A 24,192-nucleotide genomic window follows, 5' to 3' on the forward strand; every position below is an offset into this window, starting at 1 on the left:
GATAAGTGGCAGAGCCAAGATTCAAATCCAGATGATCTGGCTTCAGTCATGTATCATACTGCTTCTCTAAATAACAAGAAAAGTTATAGTAGAATAATAATAAAAAGGAATCAGTACAGAATCTACACAAAAATACTGAAACAAAAGAGGAAGAAAGGAATTAGTACAGGAAGGGGAGGGTGAAGCATGGCAGATGAAGACCATACAACAGAAAAAATTCCCTCACAGAACTGACAAAGACCATTAACAAAGATCCTTCCAGTCCCACCCACCCCCGAATGGCTCTGTAAAATGAGAGCTAGGGGCAGAGACTAAAGGCAAATCTCAGAGGAAAACAGCAAAATGTTTAAAATAAAATAAAATTATAATAGCACTCTGAAAAAAAGTGAACAAAGAAAAATAACGCCATCACAAAAATGAAAGTCTTCAATGGGACAGAAGAAAGTAGACATTGCTGAAAATACAGTAAGAGCCATGAAAGCCAAGAATGGTTTAAAAAAAAAAAAGAGCAAGACAATGAAAAAAGAATAAAAAGTTAAAAAGATTTCCAAAACAGCCCAGTGGCTCATTCCTATAATCTCAACACTTCAGGAGGCCAGTAGGGGAGAACTGTTTGAGCCCAGGAGTTCAAGACCAGCCTGGGCAACATGGTGAAACCCTGTCTTTGCAAAACAATTTTTCAAAAGTTAGCCAGGTGTGGTGGCACATGCTTGTAGTCCCAGCTACTCAGGAGGCTGAGGTCAGCTTTAGCCCAAGAGTTCAAGGCTGCAGTGAGCCATGATGGCATCACTGTACTCCAGCCTGAAAGACAGAGCCAGATCCTGTCTCAAGAATAAATAAATAAAATAAAAAATTAAAATTAAAATATTTTCGGGGGGCAAGGTGGCTCACGCCTATAATCCCAGCACTTTGGGAGGCTGAGGCAGGCGGATCATGAGGTCAGGAGTTCAAGACCAGCCTGGCTGACATAGTGAAACCCCGTCTCTACTAAAAATACAAAAATTAGCCAGGCGTGGGGGCGCGTGCCTGTAGTCCCAGCTACTAAGGAGGCTGAGGCAGGAGAATCACTTGAACCTGGAAGGCGGAGATTGCAGTGAGCTGAGATTGTGCCACTGCACGACAGCTTGGGTGACAGAGCAACACTTTGTCTCAAAAAAAAAAAAAAAAAAAAGTTTTTCAAAACAAACCCAAAAAATCAAGCAAAAACATGTAGCAATGGAAATCATAGGAGGTCGACCACAAACATAACTGGTGTCTGAAAGAGGGAACCAAGCAAATGGAACAGAAAGAGATCCAAAAATAAATAATTAGAGGGAATGGGGCTGAGGGCAAGCTCACCCAAAGATACAGCTTCCAAGCTTCTCCAAACCACAATAGCCAAGGTGGCAAGGATAACCTGAAGATCTCAAAAGGAAATAAAAAAGGGACGGGTATGCTGAGATCCCAATTATCCACTGTGCCAGTCACAGACTTATTTCGCCTCTCGACTCCAAATTCATCCTTTTTGACTACCCTGCAAAGTTAATTTGGGCCCTTGAAATATTTTTCTTTTGCTAGCTGGAGTGAAGTCAAGCATTGTCAGTAGAGGGTGCTTGTGAAACATTGCAGAAAGAAAAGGGTTTGGCTCCCAGCTCCCAGTGTGCTCTGCTCAGCAGGCCCCAGCAACATCCATGGCTTTCCAGGGTCCCACAGTCAGCAACCTTCCCCAGGAGCCTTCTTGGGCAGTTTTGTAGTAGCGTACCTCAGCTGAGACACCTAACTGTAAACAGCTTTCCTTAGCACCCTAGAGGGCAGATTTCTGGCAAATTCTGCCACGCAGCATCAGTCACTTCTCTGCCATCCAGTGAGACACTACACCAAGTCTGGATCTCAGCCGGGGGTGGTAGTGGCAGTAGAGGAGGAAAAGGGCTCCTTGTCCAGTGCTGTATCTCAGCCCAGGGTGGTGGTTGCTCCTTATATCTGCTATTTCTATATTCTTTAGAGCTCTCCTTATCTCTTTTCCACAGCTTTATTGAGATATCCTTCACATACTACACAATTCACCCAAAGTGTACAATTCAGTGGCTTTTAGTATATTCAGAGTTCACAAAGTTGTGTGAACATCATAATTTTATAACTTTCTCATTACCCTAAAAAAGGTACCCTGTACCCCTTAGCTGTCACTGCCTATTCCCCAAAATCCCCTATTCTCCCAGCCCTAATCTACTTTCTATCTCTATGGGTTTGCCTATTCTGGACATTTCAAAATGGAATCATACAATATATGGTCCTTTTTGATTGGCTTCCTTCAATTAGCATAATGCTTTTTTTCCAGATAGGCATAGAGAACCAATGCAGAGCACAAGGTTTTCAAGGTTCAAGCATATTGTAGTGTGTATCAGTACTTCATTTCTTTTTTTTTTTTTTTTTAAGAGACAGGGTCTTGCTCTGTTGTACAGGCTAGAGTGCAGTGGTACGATCATGACACACTGCAGCCTCCAACTATGCGGCTCAAGTGATCCTCCTACCTCAGCCTCCCAAATAGCTGAAACTACAGTCATGTACTACCACGCCTGGCTAATTTTTTACTTTTGTAGACACAGGGGTCTCACCATGTTTCCCAGGCTGGTCTTGAGCTCCTGGCCTCAAGCGATCCTCCTGCTTCAGCCTCCCAAAGTGCTAGAATTATAGGCATGAGCCACTATGCCTGGCCCGTACTTCATTGCTTTTTATTGCTGAATACTATTTCATCCTAGGAATATACCATATTTTATTTATCCATTCATCAGCTGGCAAGACATTTGGGTTGTTTCTACTTTTTGGCTGGATAATGCTGCTATGAACCTTCATGTACACATTTTTGTATGGACATACTCTTGGGCATATACCTAAGAGTGGAACTGGGTATGTAACTAGAGCCGCGGTTTGAATATGTCCCCCAAAAAAGCGTATGTTGGAAACTTAATCCCCAGTACAACAGTGCTGGGAGGTGCAGCCTAATGAGATGTATTTAGGTCATGAGGGCTCCACCCTCATGAACGGATTAATGTCAATCATCAAAGGGCTTGAGGCGGTGAGTTCAGTCTCTTTCTCCCTCTCCCTCACTCTCTCTTGCCCTTCCAGGTCCTGCCATGAGATGATACAGCAAGGAGGCCCTCACCAGATGCCAGCCCCTTGATCTTGGACTACCCAGCCTCCAAAACTGTAAGAAATCTGTTTTTTATAAATTACCTAGTCTCAGCTACTGTTATAGTAACACAAAATGGACTAGGACACCTAGAATGAAATCTCCTGGTTGCATGGTAATTCTACGTTTAACTGCTTGAAGAAATGACAGCGTGTTCCCCAAAGTGGCCATACATTTTACATTCCCACCAGCAGAGCACTCCAATTTCTCCACATTGCCAGCTCTAACACTTACTCTCTTTTTCTTTACGAGACAGGGTCTCACTCTGTGGCCCAAGTTGGAGTGCAGCGGTATGACCTTGGCGCAGTGCAGCTGCAACCTCCTGGGCTCAAGCAATCTTCCTGCCTCAGCTTCCTGAGTAGCTGGGACTACTTGCCCGGCTAATGATCCTATTTTTTGTAAAGATAGGGTCTCACTGTGTTGCACAGGATGGTCTCTAACTCCTGGGCTCAAGTAATCCTCCCACCTCAAATCCCAAAGTGGTGGGATTATAGGTGTGAGCCATCGTTTATTCTTTTTTTTTTTTTTTTTTTTTTTTTGAGACAGAGTCTTATTCTGTCGCGCAGGCTGGAATGCGGTGGCGTGATCTCAGCTCACTGAAATCTCTGCCTCTCGGTTTCAAGTGATTCTCCTGCCTCACCCTCCAGAGTAGCTGGGATTACAGCCGTATGCCACCACACCTGGCTAATTTTTGTATTTTTAGTAGAGACGGGGTTTCGCCATGTTGGCCAGGCTGGTCTCGAACTCCTGACCTCAAGCAATCCGCCCACCTCAGCCTCCCAAGCCACTGCTTATTCTTTTTTTTTTTTGAGACAGAGTCTTACTCTTTGTTGCCCAGGCTGGAGGGCAATGGCATGGTCTCGGGTCACTGCAACCTCAGCCTCCCAGGTTCAAGCAATTCTCGTGCCTCAGCCTCCCGTGTAGCTAGGATTACAGACACCTGCCACCACACCCGGCTGATTTGTTTTTGTATTTTAGTAGAGACGGGGTTTCACCACGTTGCCCAGGCTGGTCTCGAATTCCCGAGCTCAGGCAATCTGTCCATCTCAGCCTCCTTCCAAAGTGCTAGGATTACAAGCATAAGCCACCATGCCTGGCCCCAAGCCACTGCTTATTCTTATCTGCTGTTTTGATTCCAGCCACCATAGAGTGTGAGGTAGCATCTCATGGTAGTTTTGATCTGCACTCCCCTGAAAGCTGATGATGTTAACTATCTTTCTATGTGCTTATTTCTTTACTTCTTATTAGCCAATCTTGCATTACTCCAATTCTCTGTAATAGTTGAGTAATCCTTATATTAAACCTTATCTAGTCAAGTTACCATGTGATTTATCTTTTAATTGGATCCAGACTCCTGCAAGATGAGTAGTCAGTGACTTCCTGAGTAGAAATCAGATGATCTACAACGGTTTTAAAAAAAGAGAACAGAAGAGTAAAGCTGAAAAATACTTTGTCACTGGCCAGGTACTCCCTTTAGAAGTAGGTAAGAGGCCTGGTGTGGTGGCTTATGCCTGTAATCCCAACACTTTGGGAGGCTAAAATGGGTGTATTATTTGAGTTCAGGAGTTTGAGACCAGCCTGGGCAACACGGCAAAACCCCATCTCTACAAAAAAATACAAAAGAAAAAAAAAATTACCAGGGCATGGTGGTGTGCACCTGTAATCCCAGCTACTCAGGAGGCTAAGACTTGAGCCCAGGAGGTCAAGGCTGCAGTAGCCATAATTGCATCCCTTGCACTCCAGCCTAAGCAATAGAGCAAGGCCCCATCTCAAAAAAAAAAAAAGAAAAAAAGAAAAGAAAAAGAAAACATAAACGTTACCTTTCCTTGCTATTATTTCTGAAACTTTATATGTTTTAGGCCTATGCAGTAGTTCCATATTGTTTATCTCCTCATATTTTTTTTAGAAAGGAAAGACATATTTTAGAAAAACTATGCTGGACTATTGCAAAGTAAATAGAACTACGCTAGCAGCTATGCCATCTTAACAGTCCCAGCAAAAGCCATTATTACACACCTGAGTAAAGCAGTGGGCACACAGGGAGTGGTGCCTGCCCTCAAGGAGCAGAGTGATGCATGCAGTTATGGTATAAACAAGGAACAGATGTTATGAGATTATGGCAATTAATAACTGTCTGGGAGGGTCAGGAAAAGCTTCAGAGGTGTTGCCTGAATTAAACTGACACTGGGAAGCTGAAGCAGAAGGGCAGGAGAGGGATTATAAGCCATGCTAAGGAGCCTGAAATTTATCCCATTGGCAATGGGGAATCACGTACATAGAGAAATGACATAAATCTGTTTTAGAAAGGCTGCTTGTGTAGCAATATGGAGAACAGACTGGAGAAGGCTAAGCACAGAGCAATAAGAGGCCATTATAACAGCCCAGGTCATTTGCCCTCAGAGGGGATGTACACCTTGAAGGGCACTCAACGTGATTCAGCAGGGTATTGGAAGAAAAATACTACAACTCCTATTTATAAACTTCTCTGGTATTTAATTTCATGGACACTGGCCTCCTAAGTCCCCGAGTCAGATGTCTGTGGCACATGAGGTTCAGGAAGACTCCTCAGGAAGTGTGAAAATTCCACAGCATGGAACGTGTGGTACTGCCACTCACTCATTCACATCCTAATGTAGAACGGTTCATGCAGTACAGATGACATCAATATGGTTACTTTCGTAAAAATTGGATGTTAAAAAGATTTTTTTATGGAACACTTCATAAATTTGTGTGTCATCCTAATCTTCTCTTTATCGTTCCAATTTTAGTATATGTGCTGCCAAAGCAAGCCCGTAATAGGATATTTTAAATAGGATCATAACTAAACTTGACAATGAGACAGTGAGAAACTCTGAAACGTGCACCATGAAGAAGTTTTCCAGTTATCATCTGTTTTAGAACTTAAAGAGCAGTTATGTATTTTTCTTTTTCTTTTTTTTTTTTTGAGACGGAGTCTCGCTCTGTAGCCCAGGCTGGAGTGCAGTGGCCAGATCTCAGCTCACTGCAAGCTCCGCCTCCCGGGTTCACGCCATTCTCTGGCCTCAGCCTCCCGAGTAGCTGGGACTACAGGCGCTGCCACCTCGCCCGGCTATTTTTTGTATTTCTTAGTAGAGACGGGGTTTCACCATGTTAGCCAGGATGGTCTCGATCTCCTGACCTCGTGATCCGCCCATCTCAGCCTCCCAAAGTGCTGGGATTACAGGCTTGAGCCACCGCGCCCGGCCATGTATTTTTCTTCTACAAAAATGTTGCTGTTCTCAGTTTGGTGACCTTTCCTGGGATGGCAAATGTAAGTAGCATGGCACCTAGCAGATACTCCAAATAGACAAACAGCTGCCCTTCCAAGATAAACATCTATTTCGGTTGATGCAAAATTGTGGTTTCTGCCATTAATATTATCAAAGGCTAGAAACTAGCTGTTTTTTAAAGAAAACTGTTGAGTGCATTTTGAAAATAGACGTTTTTAATGTTTCCATCCTTACGTTGTTACCAAAAGAATATAAAAGTCACACAAAAACTCTTATCTATATACCAGCAGTTCTCAAAGTGTAGTCCAAGGACCCTCAAGGGTCCCCAAGACCCTTTCAGGGGGTCCACGAGTTTAGAACTATTTTCACAATAATTCTAAGACATTATTTGCCTTGTTCACCCTCATTCTCTTATGAGCGTCCAGCAGTTTTCTAGAGGTTACATAACATGATGAGGTGACCACGATTATTCTCCCAGTTAACAGTATGCGTGCTTGTGGGTTACTGTGATTTTTGAGACAGGGTCTCACTCTGTCACCCATGCTGAAGTGCACTGCCATGATCACAGCTCAGTGCAGCCTCAACCTCCTAGGCTCAGGCAATCCTGCTGTCAGCCTCCCTAGTAGCTGGGACTACAGGGATGTGCCACCATGCTTGGCTAATTTTTTAATTTTTTGAAGAGATGTAGTCTCACTATGTTACCCAGGCTGAACTTTTTTTTTTTTTTTTTTAGACAGAGTCTCACTTCGTCCCCCAGGCTGGAGTGCAGTGGCATGATCTCAGCTCACTGCAACCTCTGCCTCCCAGGCTCAGGCAATCTTCCCACCTCAGCCTCCCAAGTAGGGGGTACCAGAGGAGTGTGCGACCACGCCTGGCTAACTTTTTTGTATGTTTGGTAGAGATGGAGTTTCACCATGTTGCCCAGGCTGGTCTCAAACTCCTGAGCTCAAGCGATCCCCCCACTTCGGCCTCCCAAAGTGCTGGGATTATAGGCGTGAGCCACCGCACCCAGCCAAGAACATTTTTTATCATTTTTTTTTGTACTCAGTGATTTTTAAAACATTAAATATCGACAGACAGTACTCACAAAGATGAAAGTTATTTGGGAATACTCAATAATTTTTAAACTTTAAGGGAATCCTGAGACTAAAGAGTCTGAGAACCACCGCTACATACTTTAAATCCTCAGTAATAGAATTTCCTGACTTGTTTAACATATTCCAAACAAAAGGGTTCAGTGTTAAAAATACATGAACATGCCACCTTTCAGTTACTTTGCAAGAAAAACTGACATCAAGGAAGAGGAAATTTATGATATATAGACAAATAATAGGCCAAGGCAGTAGATGACATTTCATCAGAGTAACATAAATTAAGTCCTACAGGAGTTCAGAGAGGAAGAACTCATGTCAAGCCAGGATGATCAGATAAAGAATCTAATGGAGAATAAATATGAACTAAACTTCCATTATCATCTTTAAAAAAATCATCAGAAGATGACTGAGGAGGAGCAAAATTTCAGGGGGAAGAAAAGTCAACAATGACAGGCCAAGGAGAAGTGCATATGTTTTAGCAACTCCATCCGGTGAGGTTTTTGTTTTTTTTTTGTTTTTTTTTTTTTGAGACAAGAGTCTCGCTCTGTCGCCCAGGCTGGAGTGCAGTAGCCCGATCTCAGCTCACTGCAAGCTCCGCCTCCCGGGTTCACACCATTCTCCTTTCTCAGCCTCTTGAGTAGCTGGGACTACAGGCGCCCGCCACCACACCCAGCTAATTTTTTGTATTTTTAGTAGAGACGGGGTTTCACTGTGTTAGCCAGGATGGTCTCAATCTCCTGACCTCATGATCCGCCTGCCTTGGCCTCCCAAAGTGCTGGGATTACAGGCATGAGCCACAGCGCCCGGCCTACTTTTTGTATTTTCAATAGAGACGAGGTTTCAACACATTGGCCAGGCTGGCCCCGAACTCCTAACCTCAGGTGATCTGCCTGCCTCAGCCTTCCAAAGTGCTGGGATCACAGGTATGAGCTACTGTACCCAGCCCGTATGGTATTCTTATCAACTGTCTCTTTTTGATCTCAAAGTAATTCCCTTATGCCTAACACTCCCAGCCCGGCATCATCAATCACTTAAAATGCATATCCTTGTTAGTATAATGGTGAGAAAAAGAATAAAATAAATGCATAAATAAAACCACAACGTGGCGGGGCATGGTGGCTCACGCGTGTAAACCCAGCACTTCGGTAGGCAAAGCCAGGCAGATTGCTTAAGCCTAAGAGCTCGAGACCAGTGTGGGCAATATGGTGAAACCACATCTCTACAAAAAATACAAAAAATTAGCTGGGTGTGGTGGTGCGTGTGTGCCTGTGGTACCAGCTATTTGAGAGGCTGAGGTGGGAGGATCACCTGAGCCTGGGAGGTTGAGGCTGCACTGAGTCATGATCATATCATGCCAGTGTACTCCAGCCTGGGTGATAGGGTGAGGCCTTGTCTCAAAAAAAAAAAAAAAAAAAAAAAAAAAATCCCACAATGTTGGCATCTTTTTTTTTTTTGAGACGGAGTCTCGCTCTGTCGCCAGGCTAGAGTGCAGTGGCGCGATCTCAGCTCACTGCAAGCTCCGCCTCCCAGGTTCGCGCCATTCTCCTGCCTCAGCCTCCCGAGTAGCTGGGACTATAGGCGCCTGCCACCACGCCTGGCTAATTTTTTTGTATTTTTAGTAGAGACAGGGTTTCACCGTGTTAGCCAGGATGGTCTCAATCTCCTGACCTCGTGATCCGCCCGCCTCGGCCTCCCAAACTGCTGGGATTACAGGCGTGAGCCACCGCTCCCGGCCAATGTTGGCATCTTTAGGCAGTGAGATTTAAGGCTAGTGATCACCTACCATGAACCAGGTAATATACTAAAGATTAGAAATATTACAACTGTTGTTTTTATTGTTAAACTATTGTTTGTATATATCTATTAATAGCACAAGACCAGGCTTTTTATATCTATTCCCTCCAATCCTCAGAGCAACCTTGCAAGGTAGGAACCTTTGTGCTCATTTTCCAAATTTGAAAACCAAGAAGACATGAGATTCTGAAGCCTACCCAAGGTGACACAATAGAAACGGGTGAGGCTATTACTGAAATCCTGGTCTGCTGCTCATCTAGCCCTAGGAAGTACACAGACATGCCCCTCACATATTGCAGCAGCCTAACCAGCCTTCCGTTCAGTCTCACCTCATTCTAACCTCTCATCCTGCATATTTTATGACTCTTGTGTAGTAGGCATGGTACTATGGCTGCAAACCTCAGAACTCCCCACGTGAGGGAAATAGCTATTCACTATTCTGCCTCTTCCACACAGTGATGTTCCTGAAAGGCGAAGCTGATAAAGTCTCTATCTTCGAATCCTTCAGTGGCACCTAATCACCTTCAGGATACAGCTCTAATTCCAGAACTCACAAAGACCTTCACATCTATTCTTGACCCATTTCTGCAGCCTCATTTCCCACACACTTCCCAAACAGGCTCCGTACTCCTGCCACACCAGTGTCTTTAGGATGTAGCCACATTCTTTGCTTCTAGGCCACGGCACACATTGTTGCCTGTGTGAAAAGCCTTTTAAACCCATATCCACCCAGCTAGTAACTACTGATTTTTCAAGATGTAGGTCAGATGTGAACTTCCTTAGAAAACCACTACTCATATTCCCCATGATATCAGGTGTGCTTTTAGAAGATCCCACAAGACCCTAAACCACAGCCCTTGTTATAATGTATTCTAACTGCATCTGGTTATAATGTATTCTTCACTTGCTTCTGGTGCTACTAGACTGGAGGCTCTCTGAGGCCAGGGACATGTCCTTCATACCTATCAAGCCACCACCTAGCACAGAGCCTGGCAGAGCTCATGTTCAGTACGCATTTGTGGAATGATGAGAGCACCTGGTCTAGGAGAGACAGAAATGTATACAATCACATAAAATAATAAAAATGTGAAAATAAGATACAGTAGGGATGCTGTCCAAGGGAGAAAAAAGGTGCGGAAATCCAGGGGAACCCTTCTACCTGTATCTCTGAGGGTTCCTTACCTGATTTCTCAAGTTTCTTCTAATCTTGCTGCAGCTAGTTAGAAGCACTCTGATCATGAGTGCTTACTTTGAACCATGTGCTCTGCAAAGCATTTTACATGAACTGACTTGTTTCTCACCACTGCCCAATGCATTTCACTGATGAGGAAACTGAGGCTCAAAAATAAGATTCCTGCTTAATGTCAGACAACTATTAATAGTGGAACACCCAAGATGTGAACCCAAATCTTCTGTCTCCTGAACCAGGGCTCCAACCGGTACTGTTTCTACTGTCTGTCAAAAGTTTTCACCTCCTCCCCAAATACCAAGTTGGCTAGGTTCAATTAAACCGGTAAGGTTAAACTAAGATTTGTTTTTTTCTTTTTTTTTTTTTTCAGACGGAGTCTCGCTCTATCGCCCAGGCTTGGAATGCAGTGGCACAATCTCGGCTCACTGCAAGCTCCACCTCCCAGGTTCACGCCATTCTCCTGCCTAAGCCTCCTGAGCAGCTGGGACTACAGGCGCCCGCCACCACATCTGGCTAATTTTTTTGTATTTTTAGTAGAGACGGGGTTTCACCGTGTTAGCCAGGATGGTCTTGATCTCCTGACCTCGTGATCCACCCGCCTTGGCCTCCCAAAGTGCTGGGATTACAGGCGTGAGCCACTGCACCTGGCCTAAACTAAGATTATTTTTTAATTTTCACCATTTGAGTGAAAATGCACCTAAAATTATTACACATTTCCCGATTTCTTATAAATTGAATACCTTGAATATAATTTAACTTTTATTTTTTGCTATCTCAGAACCACTGCTGTATTTGTTACTAAGAATGCTGTAACACAGTAAGTTTTGTAAAAGACATTCTTCAGGAATCACTGTTATAACCGGGATGTAACAGATTGCCCTTGTATCAACACCCTTGGCCTGTGAGCACTTACAAGTGCTTGTAAGAGTTTTGACTCTGAATCTACCACTACCCCATGCCTAATTAGAGCTATCATTTCTTGCTACTGTCAATGTTTGCCTCTAGCAGCCCATCTGATGTGCTACCTCTAATCTTCAATGGGCTGTGATACCATAGACGAGGTAGCAGTCATTAGTGCTATGCACCAAGTATTTCTGGCTCTTTGCTTCCCAGACATATGCTAACACTGAAATTCTCTAACCTTCTTTAAAGTTAGGCATGGCTGTGACTTGCTTTGGCTAATGAAAATGTGAATGAAAGTGACATGTGCCATAGTGGGACAGAAACTTGAAAAGCCAGTATCCACTTGACCACTATCTTTTCATTTAATCAAAATGGTCATGGCAGTACCATATTAAGATGGAGTTTCTATCAGCCTCAGTCCCTGAGTGACTGTGAAGAGTTTCCTGTACACTCATGCTGGACACATCACATGAATGACAAGTCAAGTTTTGTTCTGTTACGCCACTGAAGTCTTGAGGTTTTTGTTAGTGCAACCTAATCCAAGGTATCTATATCAATACAGATCTCTCAGTAAGGGATTCTCTCACATAAACAACTTTATTTATAGATTTTAATGACAAACATTTTGTTTGGATAAAGAATTATCTTTGCGTCCATCCTGGTTCAAAGCTATTTTCAATATAAAATATATTTGCCAAGTACCTACTATGTACAAAGTTGGATGATGAAGAGGACAGTCTATGTCTTGAAATAGCTTCAGTCTTATATTGTGGGTAGAAGCAGGATTTAAGGCAGTTATCGCAAAAAGGCAGACTCTAATGTTATGTTGGTTTAAACTTTAAACTTAAAGAGGAGAGACATCTCATCTAGATGGGAAGAGAAGTACAGACAAGCTTCACAAAGGAAGTTCTGTATCAAATGGCCCTGAAACACACATAAGAACAATTAGGGTCAAGGAGACTACTTAAGATAGAAAAAGCCAACATGAGCAAAGATACAGAGTACAAACAGCAAAGCACAAAGAGCAAATAGTTCCACTGACCTGGAAAAATATGAGAATGGCAAGAAATCAGTTTGCCCATATTGCCCATGCCAGGCTGGTCTGTGCCTAACCCAACAGATAATGGGGAGCCATTCAAAGTCCTGGCTGGAGAAGTGACAAACTTGGAAGTGATGGCAGTACAGATAATAGAGGGGAGGAAGGAAAAAAATGTTAGGGGGTTTCTGTGGTAATTCACAGGAATGGTCCAATGGCCCCAAATCAGTGTGATGACAGTAGGAGTGAAAAGAAGCAGGCCGGGCGCGGTGGCTCAAGCCTGTAATCCCAGCACTTTGGGAGGCCGAGACCATCCTGGCTAACACGGTGAAACCCTGTCTCTACTAAAAAAAATACAAAAAACTAGCCGGGCGAGGTGGCGGGCACCTGTAGTCCCAGCTACTCGGGAGGCTGAGGCAGGAGAATGGCATAAACCCGGGAGGCAGAGCTTGCAGTGAGCTGAGATTCCGCCACTGCACTCCAGCCTGGGCAACAGAGCGAGACTCCGTCTCAAAAAAAAAAAAAAGAAAAGCAGCAGATGCCAGACTGAGTACGGAGGCTCACACCTATATTCCCAGCACTTTGGGAGGCTGAGGTGGAGGATTTCTTTTTTTTTTCTTTTTGACTGAGTTTCACTCTTGTTGCCCAGGCTGAAGAGCAGTGGCGCGATCTCAGCTCACTGCAACCTCCCAGGTTCAAGCGATTCTCCTGCCTCAGCCTCCCAAGCAGCTGGGATTACAGGCGCCTGCCACCACCCCTGGATAATTTTTTGTATTGTTTTTTAGTAGAGACGGGATTTCATCATGTTGGCCAGGCTGGTCTTGAACTCAAGGTGGGAGGATTTCTTGAGCCCAGGGGTTCAAGACCAGCCTGGGCAACATGGCAAGACCCTGTCTCTACAAAGAAAAATTTTTTTTTTTTTTTAATTCGCCAGGTCACCTGCCTGTGGTCCCAGCTACTTGGGAGGCTGAGGCGGGAGGATTGCCTGAGTCCAGGAAGTCAAAGCTGCAGAGAACCATGTTCACTGCACTCCAGCCTAAGTGACAGAGGGCGACCCTGTCTCAAAAAAAAAGAAAAAGTGACAATGGTAAGTAAAGTGTTACCATATTCCTGATAGTTAGCTCCAGCTTCCTTGGAAATAAATTCTATTACTTGTTTACTCTTTGCACCATACAGGACAAAGGTACCTCTTGGATTAATGCCATCAACCCACCTTTTGTGCAACCTCATATCCTGCTTTTTCTGCTAAGAAACTCCCTGCAACCACCCATGAGCATCTCAGGTTCCCCTGCACCTTTGCCATCCTCACTTTCTCATCTGCTCACTTCTTCTTCATCCAGCCAGGCCTACCCACTCTTCATGACCCAATTCAAGCCTCAGCTTCCCTGTGAAACCTTCCTCAAACACACTGATTTCTCCTTTTCCCGGTTTCTCATAGTACCTACCATCTTGGAATTCTAGAGACCATATCATAGTTATCACTGTCATGTGTGTGCTTTATTCCCTCAACTATATTATAGGCCCATTAGAACAAGTTTCTTATCTTAAATGGTTTTGAGTTTCCCCTCAGTCAATGCCTTGCATAAAACATATACTCAAGAGGCGTTCCATTGATTGATACAAAGTCTGTTAGTCTCTAAGAACATGAATGCCTTGTTTCATCATTAATATTTTATTTTTATTAAGCCATGGTTAGACAGACATGTGAAATGAAGAGATTCACCACTTAGTATCTCAAAATATTCTTAAGAATTTCTAATCATAGGAGGAGCTGTTATTGCCTTAAAAGATTATTTGAAAATATCATTTGGTAATAAATTTCTGTGCCAGCTTCCTTTTAATCCTCTGTTGACTTGAAAGTACACCAAACATTTCAGTGATCATCTCTACAAGATAATTCTGACTTAGAAACAACCTAATTTGTCATGGGGACTATCTTACTTTTAGTAACCTAGTAAGAGTTTTTTCCTACCTTCATGTCCAGCTATCTATAATTCACAGTACATCCACTGAAAAGTTTTGAGTATTTTACTTCCTGAGGTAATAGCTGCCTTCACTGGTCCCCCATTCAATTAATTACATTCAGTTATAAGATTTCACTCCTTCCTCATACGTGAAGGAAACATAAACAAAAATGAGGCTTACTGAGGAATCATAAAAAGGGACATTGTTGTAAAAAGGAATCCAAAATGTTCATGGGACACTCTCTTAACCAAATCTGCTCTTCTCTCTAAGATATATTCTCTTGCAAGCAAAAGCACCGAGGAGACAACGGGGGAAAGTGCCAGAAGGAAAGGAAGCAAGAGAGGCGTACTTTGCTGATCAAACTGACCCCGGTTCTGGCCCCCCCTAGAGCAGTAAGCAATGACAACGACTACCCATACGCTGCCGATTCCCGCTCAGGCGCTCCCTGGACTTTTCTTTCCTCTTCCCACAGCAGGGCCCGAATGATGGTGTCGGGGCTCTGCGCCAAGGTGCGCAGCGCTGCGGGGTCCCGCACAGAGATGACCTCAGACCTCCTGGCCCGCGTCCTGGCGGCCTTTCCCCCAGGCTCGGCGGCCCCCACCCAGGCGAGGTCATCCCCATACCGGGCCCCTAGCCCGAAGGACAACTGGGCCGTGCCCCGACCCCTCCTTCCCGGGCACTAGCGCGCGGGCTCCGCGCCCCGCCCAGCCCGGGAACCGCGGCCGGCGGGGGAGGGGCGGGGCGGCGCGGTGACCGTTATTCGCGGTCAGCCATCGCGCCCCGAAGCGCACTGGGCAGGCCCTTACCACAGCGGAGAGGGAGGCAGGGGGAAGGTGGCGCCCGGCCCGACGCGGGGCAGGAAGGCGGAGGCGGCGGCGGAGGCGGCGGCGACAGCCGCGGGGGACCCCGGCGGGCGCCCACGACGCGGTGGGCTGCATGGGCGCCGCCATAGTGGGGACGCAGCGGCGGGCGGAGCGCGCGGCCGCGACCCGGTCGGGAGCCTGCGACCAATGGGCGCGCGGAAGCCGGGCGGAGCGAGGACCTGGCCAATGCGGAGCTGCGCTGCCCCGAGCAGGCCAATAGACGCAGGAGCCGCGGATTTGCCAGCCCGCCCACCCCGCCTACCACGGGACCAGAGCTGCGGCAAGTGCGGGGTTAGAGCTTCGCGCTAGTGGAGCGCCACAGCCTGCAGGTTCAGCGCGGGTGTCTCTCCCGGGCACGTCGAGCCGTCTAGAGGAACCCTCTTCCCCCGGCTTCACGGCCCAGAGGACGCACGGCTCTCTCCCCTCGAGAGCCTGTTTCGTCGCCCGCGCGGGGAACGCAAAGTGCTGGGGTAGTCACCGCCACTTCACACCGAGGAACATCTCATCTCGCCCTCCAGGTTGTGAGCGCACCCAGTCCGCTCACTGAGGCCGAAAGCTTCAGACCTCCGTGGGCCCTGGTGGGTAAGGGGGCACGGAGATGAGCGTTAAGAGACTCGTAGAACATTTTTAGTCCGGGCATGGCACAGGGCCTCCAAGCCCCACTTACACTTTGCAGCCCTCCCACCCCAGTTTTTCATTCCTGCGGCTGAGCCCTGGTGTTATCCGCCTGGGGCGGGATTTAAAACTGTATTCCTCAACAAAGCTGGGGTGGTCTTTAAACTGCAACCTTGGATCCAAAGGCCCTACCTTACTGAGGGAAGGCAGTTTGCCCTACAAAAAGGCTTCTGGGAGGAGCTGCCTAAGGCAGGAAGGGACTGGCAGACCAGGAGGTGCCGCTTTTGACTGGGGCCAGTTCTCGAGGTCGACCCGACTGCATAGGCAGCCAGTAGGGGGGAGAATAGACCGGTCTGTGTGATTTGGATCACCTGAGTTGCGGTTTCCTAAGAGTTATTACGTTGACCAAAATAAAAAGTGGTTTCTGGAAAACTGGTCAGCTGTTGAGTAAAAACTGCTGGGATTAAACCCAGCGCCCACCGCTGGAGGAAGTGGGGTCATCGAGAAAGGTAGGGACCCTGTGTAAAAAGCCTGGTGAAGTGTTCCTCTCTTTTAAAGATGGATGGATTAGTGAATTGGGCTCTCTCACCAATCCATTAAGGCCTGGTTCTGCCCAGCCTCCCTTGCTACATCCCCTGGGAATCCTCAAGTGGGGCGGGGGGCGGGGGGGGGGGAAGGCCAACTTCCCTCTCTGGGCCCCAGGAGGGAGCTGACATAAAAAGATCACCTCCTGCACCTTTCTTCACAATGAGATACATTAGCAACCACCTCTCACCCGCAGGGGCACAAGGAAGCATCCAGAGTAGCTGAGCTGACCCAAGCCTCTCCCGCACCTGGACAGGGCCATGCCTCAGGAAGTGCCTGGCTGTTCAAGGGCCAGCCGGTGCAGCTCCGGGGCGCCCAAGTCCTGCACCTTTTCATTGCCCCCCTCCCTGTTCTATGGTTCCCCATCCTTGTCCAGTTTGACCTCAGGGACCCACCAGCCAAAGGAGATTGCATCTTCCCCCAGGGAAGCTTCTCACCAACTAGACAGCTCGGAGAGCAATCTGAGGATCCCACTGGAGGTTGGGTCCCTTGCTTTTCAAGCACCTAAAACGCACCCCGTTCTTCACACTGGTTCCACAATGTGTATATAACACAGATACTGGCATGAACTTAGGCCAGCTCAACGAAGATGTATCAAATGGGGCAGCAGTGAGAGATACTCTGTTGAGAGGACTCATTGGTCTGGTGCTTCCTGTTACCTCATCCTGCCTGTCTCTAAGGCAGAGCAAGCACAACAAAGAGGTGCTCAGAGCCAGAAGTGTCCTTGTTCCCATGACCCACCATACTTGGCCTAATACAGAGCTTGACAAGCAAAGGACCCACTCTCTGGAATTTCCTAGGGACTGCCTTACTGATTTGTCTTCAAAAACACAGCCCTGCTCCAGAGCCTATGACTAGATACACCCCCAGCCTGACGTGGACCACTTGGGCTCCTTGGGGCAGACAGCCAATCCTCTGCTCAACACATTTTATTGCTAAGGACAAGGTGATGCACCAGTTTTCAAAATAATTTGGTTTATAGTGTTCATACGTAACAAAAAAGGGGAAGTATTATAAATCTGATTCTTGTATACACAGGGTATTGGTGTGAAGCCCTCCAACCCTGGGCCCGGCAAACAAATTCTCGAGGAGCAAAAACCTGTTTAACCCCTTCAGTATTGCCCTCTAGTCCCACCCCCACCCCAAAATCAGCTCCCTCCCACCCACAGTGGGCCTCCAATGGCCCCAGTTTTTTCGTCCTAACCCTACAGTAAGCCCCTGCATGATTGCAATTTTCTGTTGACAGAATCACCCACCAGGCTCTGCCTGCTTCCATCATTAAAATCCCCGCTTCAGGGTAATCCCCACCCACACCCTCTAATACTTTGCCACAGGGGCTCTGCACCTAGAGTGTTGTGGGCACACACCCATGTTATCCCCATGTTCTCCTTCAGGGGAAGACAAAGAGGTGGCATCAGCTCCTTAGCATCTCAATACTGCAGCTCTGCCAGCACTGTCTTGAGGCTGTTCCAGGCCTGGACAGATGCCACACCCATCTCCAGCCAACCCCCAGGAGCCCTTACTCAGCTCAGCTGAGGGCAGAATTTCACATTTTGTTTGCCCTGCATAGGCAAGGAAGAAAGTAAAGGCCAGGGGCTGGCAGAAGCTGGTCCAGACCAAACATACATACACACACACACGCGCGCGCACACATACACACATATAAATACAAAAGTAGGGGCTGGGGCAAGTACCAGCACCTCAGCCTAGTAGGTGCAGGTGATAGTTATGAAGCTAAGTCCTAGGCCAGGAACAGGGCAGCCAGTCCAGCCAGCACAGTTGACCCCTCTATGGACTGGGGCCAGTGCAGCCACAGCATTCCAGTGCTCAGCCCCGTAGCTGGCAGATCAGCGACTGCTGCCACGTGCCCAGAAACGGCTCGTCCTTTCGCTACAGCGGAATGCAATGAGGGTGGGTGGGAGGATGATGGGTCGGTTATTTCATTCCTTTTCTTTTTACAACTTCACTTTCAGAGACTTCAGAGTTCCATGTCTGCTGTGCTGTGGAACCCAGAGTGCTCTTGCCTGGATGGCTGGGAATTCCTTGGACCCTGGAAGCACCTACTCCATGATGGCCCGGTATAGTGCAGGCTCAATATAATCTTCCCGGTATCTTGAGTTGATAACTCGTTGCCGTTTCTTTTCTTGCTTAACCTCTTTCTCTGTGAAAATCTCATTGAAGCGCATGTCTGAGGCTACTGACTATAGAAGAATAAGCAAGCCAAATGTCAGCTACCCTAAGAAAAATACAAAGGGATGCATCCTTGCCTTGTTCCCTCCCTCCAAGACAGGAACTGGGGACACACAGAAAATACTCACCAGTCTAGATTTGACTCTCTTGGGAAGCTCTTCATCCAGTGTGTATACATCATCTCTCTTAACCACAAGCTGTGAGCCATCCTCAAACTCCACCTACCAAGGAAACAAAGGCCTTTTGGCTAGGATATCCCTGACTCTTTCCCTGGTTCCCATGCACAGTGGCAGTCTCCTACAGTCAAAGGAAGGAGTTAGCACACTAAAATAAGGACTACCTTACTTCACATTTGGCAGACTGGACACAGGACAGACCCCTAGCTCTGAAAGGGTTACCAGCCTATTAGCTCTCCTAAGAGCAAAGACTTGCCTCTGACCCAACAGGAAGCACAGAATTAATCAAGCACCCCCCACTCCCTAGAAAGGTAGAACCTATGGATACCTGGTACATTTGGATAGGGTGGGAGGCCACAAACTTGGCTCCATAGACTTGGCCATCTGTCCATCTCACTTGGACCACTTCCCCTTCAGCAGGAGGACCCAACTGGAGACAGTCCTGGCTCTGAGGAAACAGGAAGGAAGGAGGGTGAAAGGAAGGTCCACCTGCACACAAAGGTAACTGTCCTCTACTCAGGGAAGAGTGAACCAGGACAAAGTAACTGTTTTAGAGAGCAAGGCAGCTCTCTGGGCTGAAAAATGTTAAAGACCTTGCTAAGTCAAAGTCTGCCCCTATCTCTGCCCTCTCCTGCTTCTAGGTGACCAAAAAAAAAAAATCAAGCTATAATAAACTTAGTAAACACAGGAGTTAAGTGCCAGAATCGAGAGTCCTTCTTAAATTCCCTCAACTGTTCCCCTGAGGGTTCTCCAGGGCTCTGCCATGAAAAAATACCAGAACCATACTCAACTATAAGAAATGTTTTTTTCTTGGCCAGGCATGGTGGCTCATGCCTGTAATCCCAGCACTTTGGGAGGCTGAGGCAGGCAGATAACGAATTCAGGAGATATAGACCATCCTGGCTAACATGGTGAAACCCTGTCTATACTAAAAACACAAAAAATTAGTCAGGCATGGTGGCGGGCACCTGTAGTCCCAGCTACTCGGGAGGCTGAGGCAGGAGAATGGCATGAACCCAGGAGGTGGAGCTTGCAGTGAGCCGAGATTGCGCCACTGCACTCCAGCCTGGGCGACAGAGCGAGACTCCGAGATGGAGTCTCCTGGGTTCTAGCAATCCTCCTGCCTCAGCCTCCCAAGTAGCTGGGACAACAGGCACATGCCACCATGCCCGGCTAATTTTTGTATTTTTAGTAGAGACGGGGCTTCACCATGTTGGCCAGCCTGGTCTCGAACTCCTGACCTCAGGTGATCTGCCTGCCTCAGCTTGCCAAAGTGGTGGGATTACAGGCATGAGCCACTGTGCCCAACCAAGAAATATGTTCTTAACAAGAAAGATGAGAAAGGATCACCTACCATGGGACCTGACAAAGTACTTCAGAACTTTTATTCCTTCCAGAAGCAGGTAAGTACCCCAAGTCCTCATCGTATTCCCAGCATAGGGCTTGGTATATGGGGGGGAGGTTAACACACAAGCATATTGGCTGAATGAAAGGTCTGATGGGTATACCTGAGAGAAGGTCCTTAGGGACATGGCTTAAAAAATAAAAATCAGAGAGGGGCAGGGCAGTGAGTCTAAAAGGATGTGGATGCTCACAACTGCTCTTACAATCACGCTACCATTCATTTGTTGAGTGGAAACAGTTCCCTACTTATTTATTGAATAGGTAATCAGTAAATACATTTTGTATCAATCTAACACTTAGGCATAAACTACAGCCTCCTCCACCCAATATCTGAGGTGTTCTAAGATTTAACTACTCAAATGTTTGGTATTTGATAAATTGCTTAAGTTCTCTGCAATTCAGTTCCACCTCCTATAACAGCACTTCTGAAAATGTGGTCTGTGAACCTCTGAGGGGTTCCTGAGACACTGTCAGGGAGCAAGTGAGACATGACTATTTTTATAATATTAAACTATTAGCCTTTGTCACTGTGTTGTCATTTACCTAGGATAGGTACAAATGCTGGCACCTGAGTGCACATCAAGGCACTGACCCCAAGCTCTACTAGTTGTTATTGCATTTTTCACCACTGTACACTCATAATTTAGGAGAAAAGAGCAAAAACTCAATTGCATGTAACATATCCCTTGATGAAGCAGTAAAAATTATTAATTTTGTTAAATCTGAATCATTGAGTACATGTGTTAAGTCCTCATAAAACACTTTTGGTTGTCTCAAAGAAATATATCTGTGTTGTTTGAGTTGTGAATTACACTAGCTGCTTTGTTCATGGAATACCAGTTTTATTTGAAAAAAATTACTGGGCCGGGCACGGTGGCTCATGCCTGTAATCCCTCACTTTGGGAGGCAGAGGTAGGAGGATCGCATCAGCCCAGGAGTTCAAGACCAGCCTGGACAAAACAGGGGAGATCCCATCTCTACAAAACATAAAAAATTAGCCAGGTATGGTGGCACGTGCCTATAGTCCCAGCTACTCAGAAGGCTGAGGATTGCTTGAGCCCAGGAGGATGAGGCTGCAGTGAGCCATGATTATGCCACTGCACTCCAGCAGTGATGCTGTGCAACAGAGCGGTACCCTGTCTTTAAAACACTCTATGAAATAAAATTTTAAAAAAGAAAAAAAGTGACTGACAAACTGTGGCTTTTCAGACTTAGGTATGTGGCAGACATCTTCTTGAAAACGAATTAAGTGAACGCCTGTCATATCAAGGAAAACAAGAGTCGGTATCTGTTGCCAATAATAAAATTCAGGCTTTCAAGCAAATATTAGCATTTCAGAGAAGCGGCATTCACAACTGTGAGCTTGAAGCTTCCCAAAATTCCAAGTTTTTATATTATTATTAGTGATACTAACAAATGTAATTTTTAAAACATTTATGGCTGGGCACGGTGGCTCACGCCTGTAATCCCAGCACTTTGGGAGGCCGAGGCAGGCAGATCACGAGGTCAAGAGATTGAGTCCAGCCTAGACAACATAGTGAAACCCCATCTCTACTAAAAATACAAAAAATTAGTTGGGCGTGGTGGCGCACATCTGTAGTCCCAGCTTGGGAGGCTGAGGCAGGAGAATCGCTTGAACCCAGGTGGTGGAGGTTGCAGTGAGCCAAGATTGCACCACTGCACTCCAGCCTGGCGACAGAGCAAGACTCTGTCTGAAAAAAAAAGAAAAAAAAAATTATAATAATATTTAACAACATTTAGAGGCTATCCATAGGCCAGTGCACCAATATTTTCTAAATGATCAATGTATGATGTTATAAAAGGATGCATGGGTGAAAGATCCATTCAGAAGAGACCAGTGGGTTTTAGTGTTAACAGTATGAAACGTTCACTGACCTTTCAGATTCCACACTGCAACTAACTTAAGAACCTACCAGAAGCAGTGGCTCACACCTGTAATCCCAGCACTTTGGGAGGTTGAGGCAAGAGAATCGCTTGAGCCCAGGAGTTTGAGACTACCCTGGGCAAGATGGCAAGACCCCATTTCTACAAATAGCCAGGCATGCCTGTAGTCCCAGCTACTCGGGAAGTGCTTGGTCAACAAAGCAAGACATCATCTCTTAAAAAAACAAACAAAAAAAAAAGTTGTTACTTCCATTGAGTTTTGGTGGATGTCAGAGAATAATAATCACAATTACCCAAAAGACTGTTAAAATACCTCCCTTGACTGGGTGTGGTGGCTCACAGATGTAATCCCAGCACTTTGGGAGTCTGAGGTAGGCAGATTGCTTGAGCCCAGGAGTTTTGAGACCAGCCTGGGCAACAAGGCAAAACCCTATCTCTACAAAAAATTAAAAAATCAGCTGGGCACCAGTGACAGGCGCCTACAGTCCCAGCTACTTGGGAGGCTGAGGCAGCAGAATCACTTGAGCCGGGTATGCGGAGGCTGCAGTGAGTTGAGATTGCTGCATTGCACTCCAATGTGGGTGATGGGAGTGAAACCCTATCTTAAAAAACAAAAACAAAAAAAACTTCTCCTTTTTCCAATTACATATCTGTGCAAAGCTGAATTTTCTTCCTATACTTTAACCTAAACAGTGTATCACAATAGATTGAATCAAGAAGTGACATTAAGGTCAGGCACAGTGGCTCACGCCTGTAATCCCAGAACTTTGGGAGGCCAAGGCAGGAGGATCACGAGGTCAGGAGATCGAGACCATCCTGGCTAACATGGTGAAACACCGTCTCTACTAAAAATACAAAAAATTAGCTGGGCACGGTGGCGGGTGCCTGTAGTCCCAGCTACTCAGGAGGCTGAGGCAGGAGAATGGCGTGAACCCAGGAGGTAGAGTTTGCAGTGAGCCAAGATCGCGCCACTGTACTCTAGCCTAGGCGACAGAGACTCCGTCTCAAAAAAAAAAAAAAGTGACATTAAAGAGATTTGCAAAATTGCAGGAAAATGGCAATCTTTTGTTTTTGTTTTAGAAAAGTTATTTTTAATCTAAAAAAATTGATTATTTTAAATCAATCTGCTTTAACTTCTAATAAGGATAAATACTTTTAGATGTAACCCAGAGAAACACAGGCTCTTTGGGGTCTCTAACTTGTAGAAAATGGAGTACTGAAACCACCGTAAGTTAGAGATAATACCACATACTTCTCAGAGTGGGTATGAGAAAATAAAGAGATACTTGAAATAACCACTTAGCATAGCCCCTGGCATACTGTACCAGCTTAATAAATTACAGCAAGGGCCAGGTGTGGTGGCTCAAACTCTTGTAATCCCAGTGGTTTGGGGGCCCAAGATGTGAGGATTGCTTCAAGCTGGGAGTTCGAGACCAGCCTGAGCAACAAAGCAAGACCCTTGTCACTACAAAAAATTTAAAAATTAGCCAGGCATGGTTGCATGTGCCTGTAGTCCCAGCTACCTGGGAAGCTGAAGCAGGAGTATCACTTCAGTTCAGGAGTTTGAGATTGCAGTGAGCTATGATATAGCCACTGCATTCCAGCCTAAGTGACAGAGTGAGACCTGATCTCTCAAAAAAAAAAATAAGGCCGGGCACAGAGGCTCATGCCTGTAATCCCAACACTTTGAGAGGCCAAGGGTGGGCAGATCACTTGAGCCCAGGAGTTCGAGACCAGCCTGGGGAACACAGTAAAAGCCCATCTCTACAAAAAATTAAAAAATTAGCAGGCTATGGTGGTGCGTGCCTGTAGTCCCAGCTACCAGGGAGGCTGAGGTGGGAGGATCACCTGAATCCAGCAAGTTGAGGCTGCAGTGAGCTGAGATTGTGCTACTGCACTCCAGCCTGGGTGTCAGAGTGAAACCCTGTCTCAAAAATAAAATGTAAATAGGCCGGGCGCGGTGGCTCACACCTGTAATCCCAGCACTTTGGGAGGCCGAGACGGGCAGATCACAAGGAGGAGATCGAGACCATCCTGGCTAACACGGTGAAACCCCGTC

At 46.2% G+C, this 24,192-nt stretch overlaps 3 protein-coding genes and 1 pseudogene across 42 annotated transcripts in view; 1 reads left to right on the plus strand and 3 right to left on the minus strand.

Moving 5' to 3' along the window:
* The window catches only part of ST3GAL3 (ST3 beta-galactoside alpha-2,3-sialyltransferase 3), a 232,697-nt gene extending 217,338 nt beyond the window's left edge, over positions 1-15,359 (minus strand). For 34 of the 36 annotated variants that reach the window (XR_013403186.1, XR_013403184.1, XR_013403181.1 and 31 more), the window contains exon 1: positions 15,202-15,359. The gene's annotated coding sequence lies outside the window, so the exon portion shown is untranslated. Of the gene's footprint in view, positions 1-14,808; positions 15,114-15,201 lie in introns of those variants that run through there. The other 2 variants (XM_077960461.1, XM_077960441.1) reach the window with 2 other exon arrangements.
* The window catches only part of MED8 (mediator complex subunit 8), a 417,118-nt gene that overhangs the window by 65,062 nt on the left and 327,864 nt on the right, over positions 1-24,192 (plus strand). The gene's annotated exons all lie outside the window — the stretch shown is intronic.
* On the minus strand, positions 5,861-5,954 carry LOC114674986 (U6 spliceosomal RNA; annotated as a pseudogene).
* KDM4A (lysine demethylase 4A) overlaps positions 17,417-24,192 on the minus strand; it is a 57,731-nt gene continuing 50,955 nt past the window's right edge. For all 5 annotated transcript variants that reach the window (XM_077960306.1, XM_028834645.2, XM_077960314.1 and 2 more), the window contains 3 exons: positions 19,153-19,272; positions 18,777-18,869; positions 17,417-18,659 (listed from right to left, as the gene is read on the minus strand). In XM_077960306.1, coding sequence (XP_077816432.1) covers positions 18,519-18,659; positions 18,777-18,869; positions 19,153-19,272 — 354 coding nt within the window. In that variant the 3' untranslated portion in view covers positions 17,417-18,518. The remainder of the gene's footprint in view (positions 18,660-18,776; positions 18,870-19,152; positions 19,273-24,192) is intronic.

Source organism: Macaca mulatta, chromosome 1, assembly GCF_049350105.2.
Source record: "Macaca mulatta isolate MMU2019108-1 chromosome 1, T2T-MMU8v2.0, whole genome shotgun sequence".
In the NCBI taxonomy this organism is placed as follows: Eukaryota; Metazoa; Chordata; class Mammalia; order Primates; family Cercopithecidae; genus Macaca; species Macaca mulatta.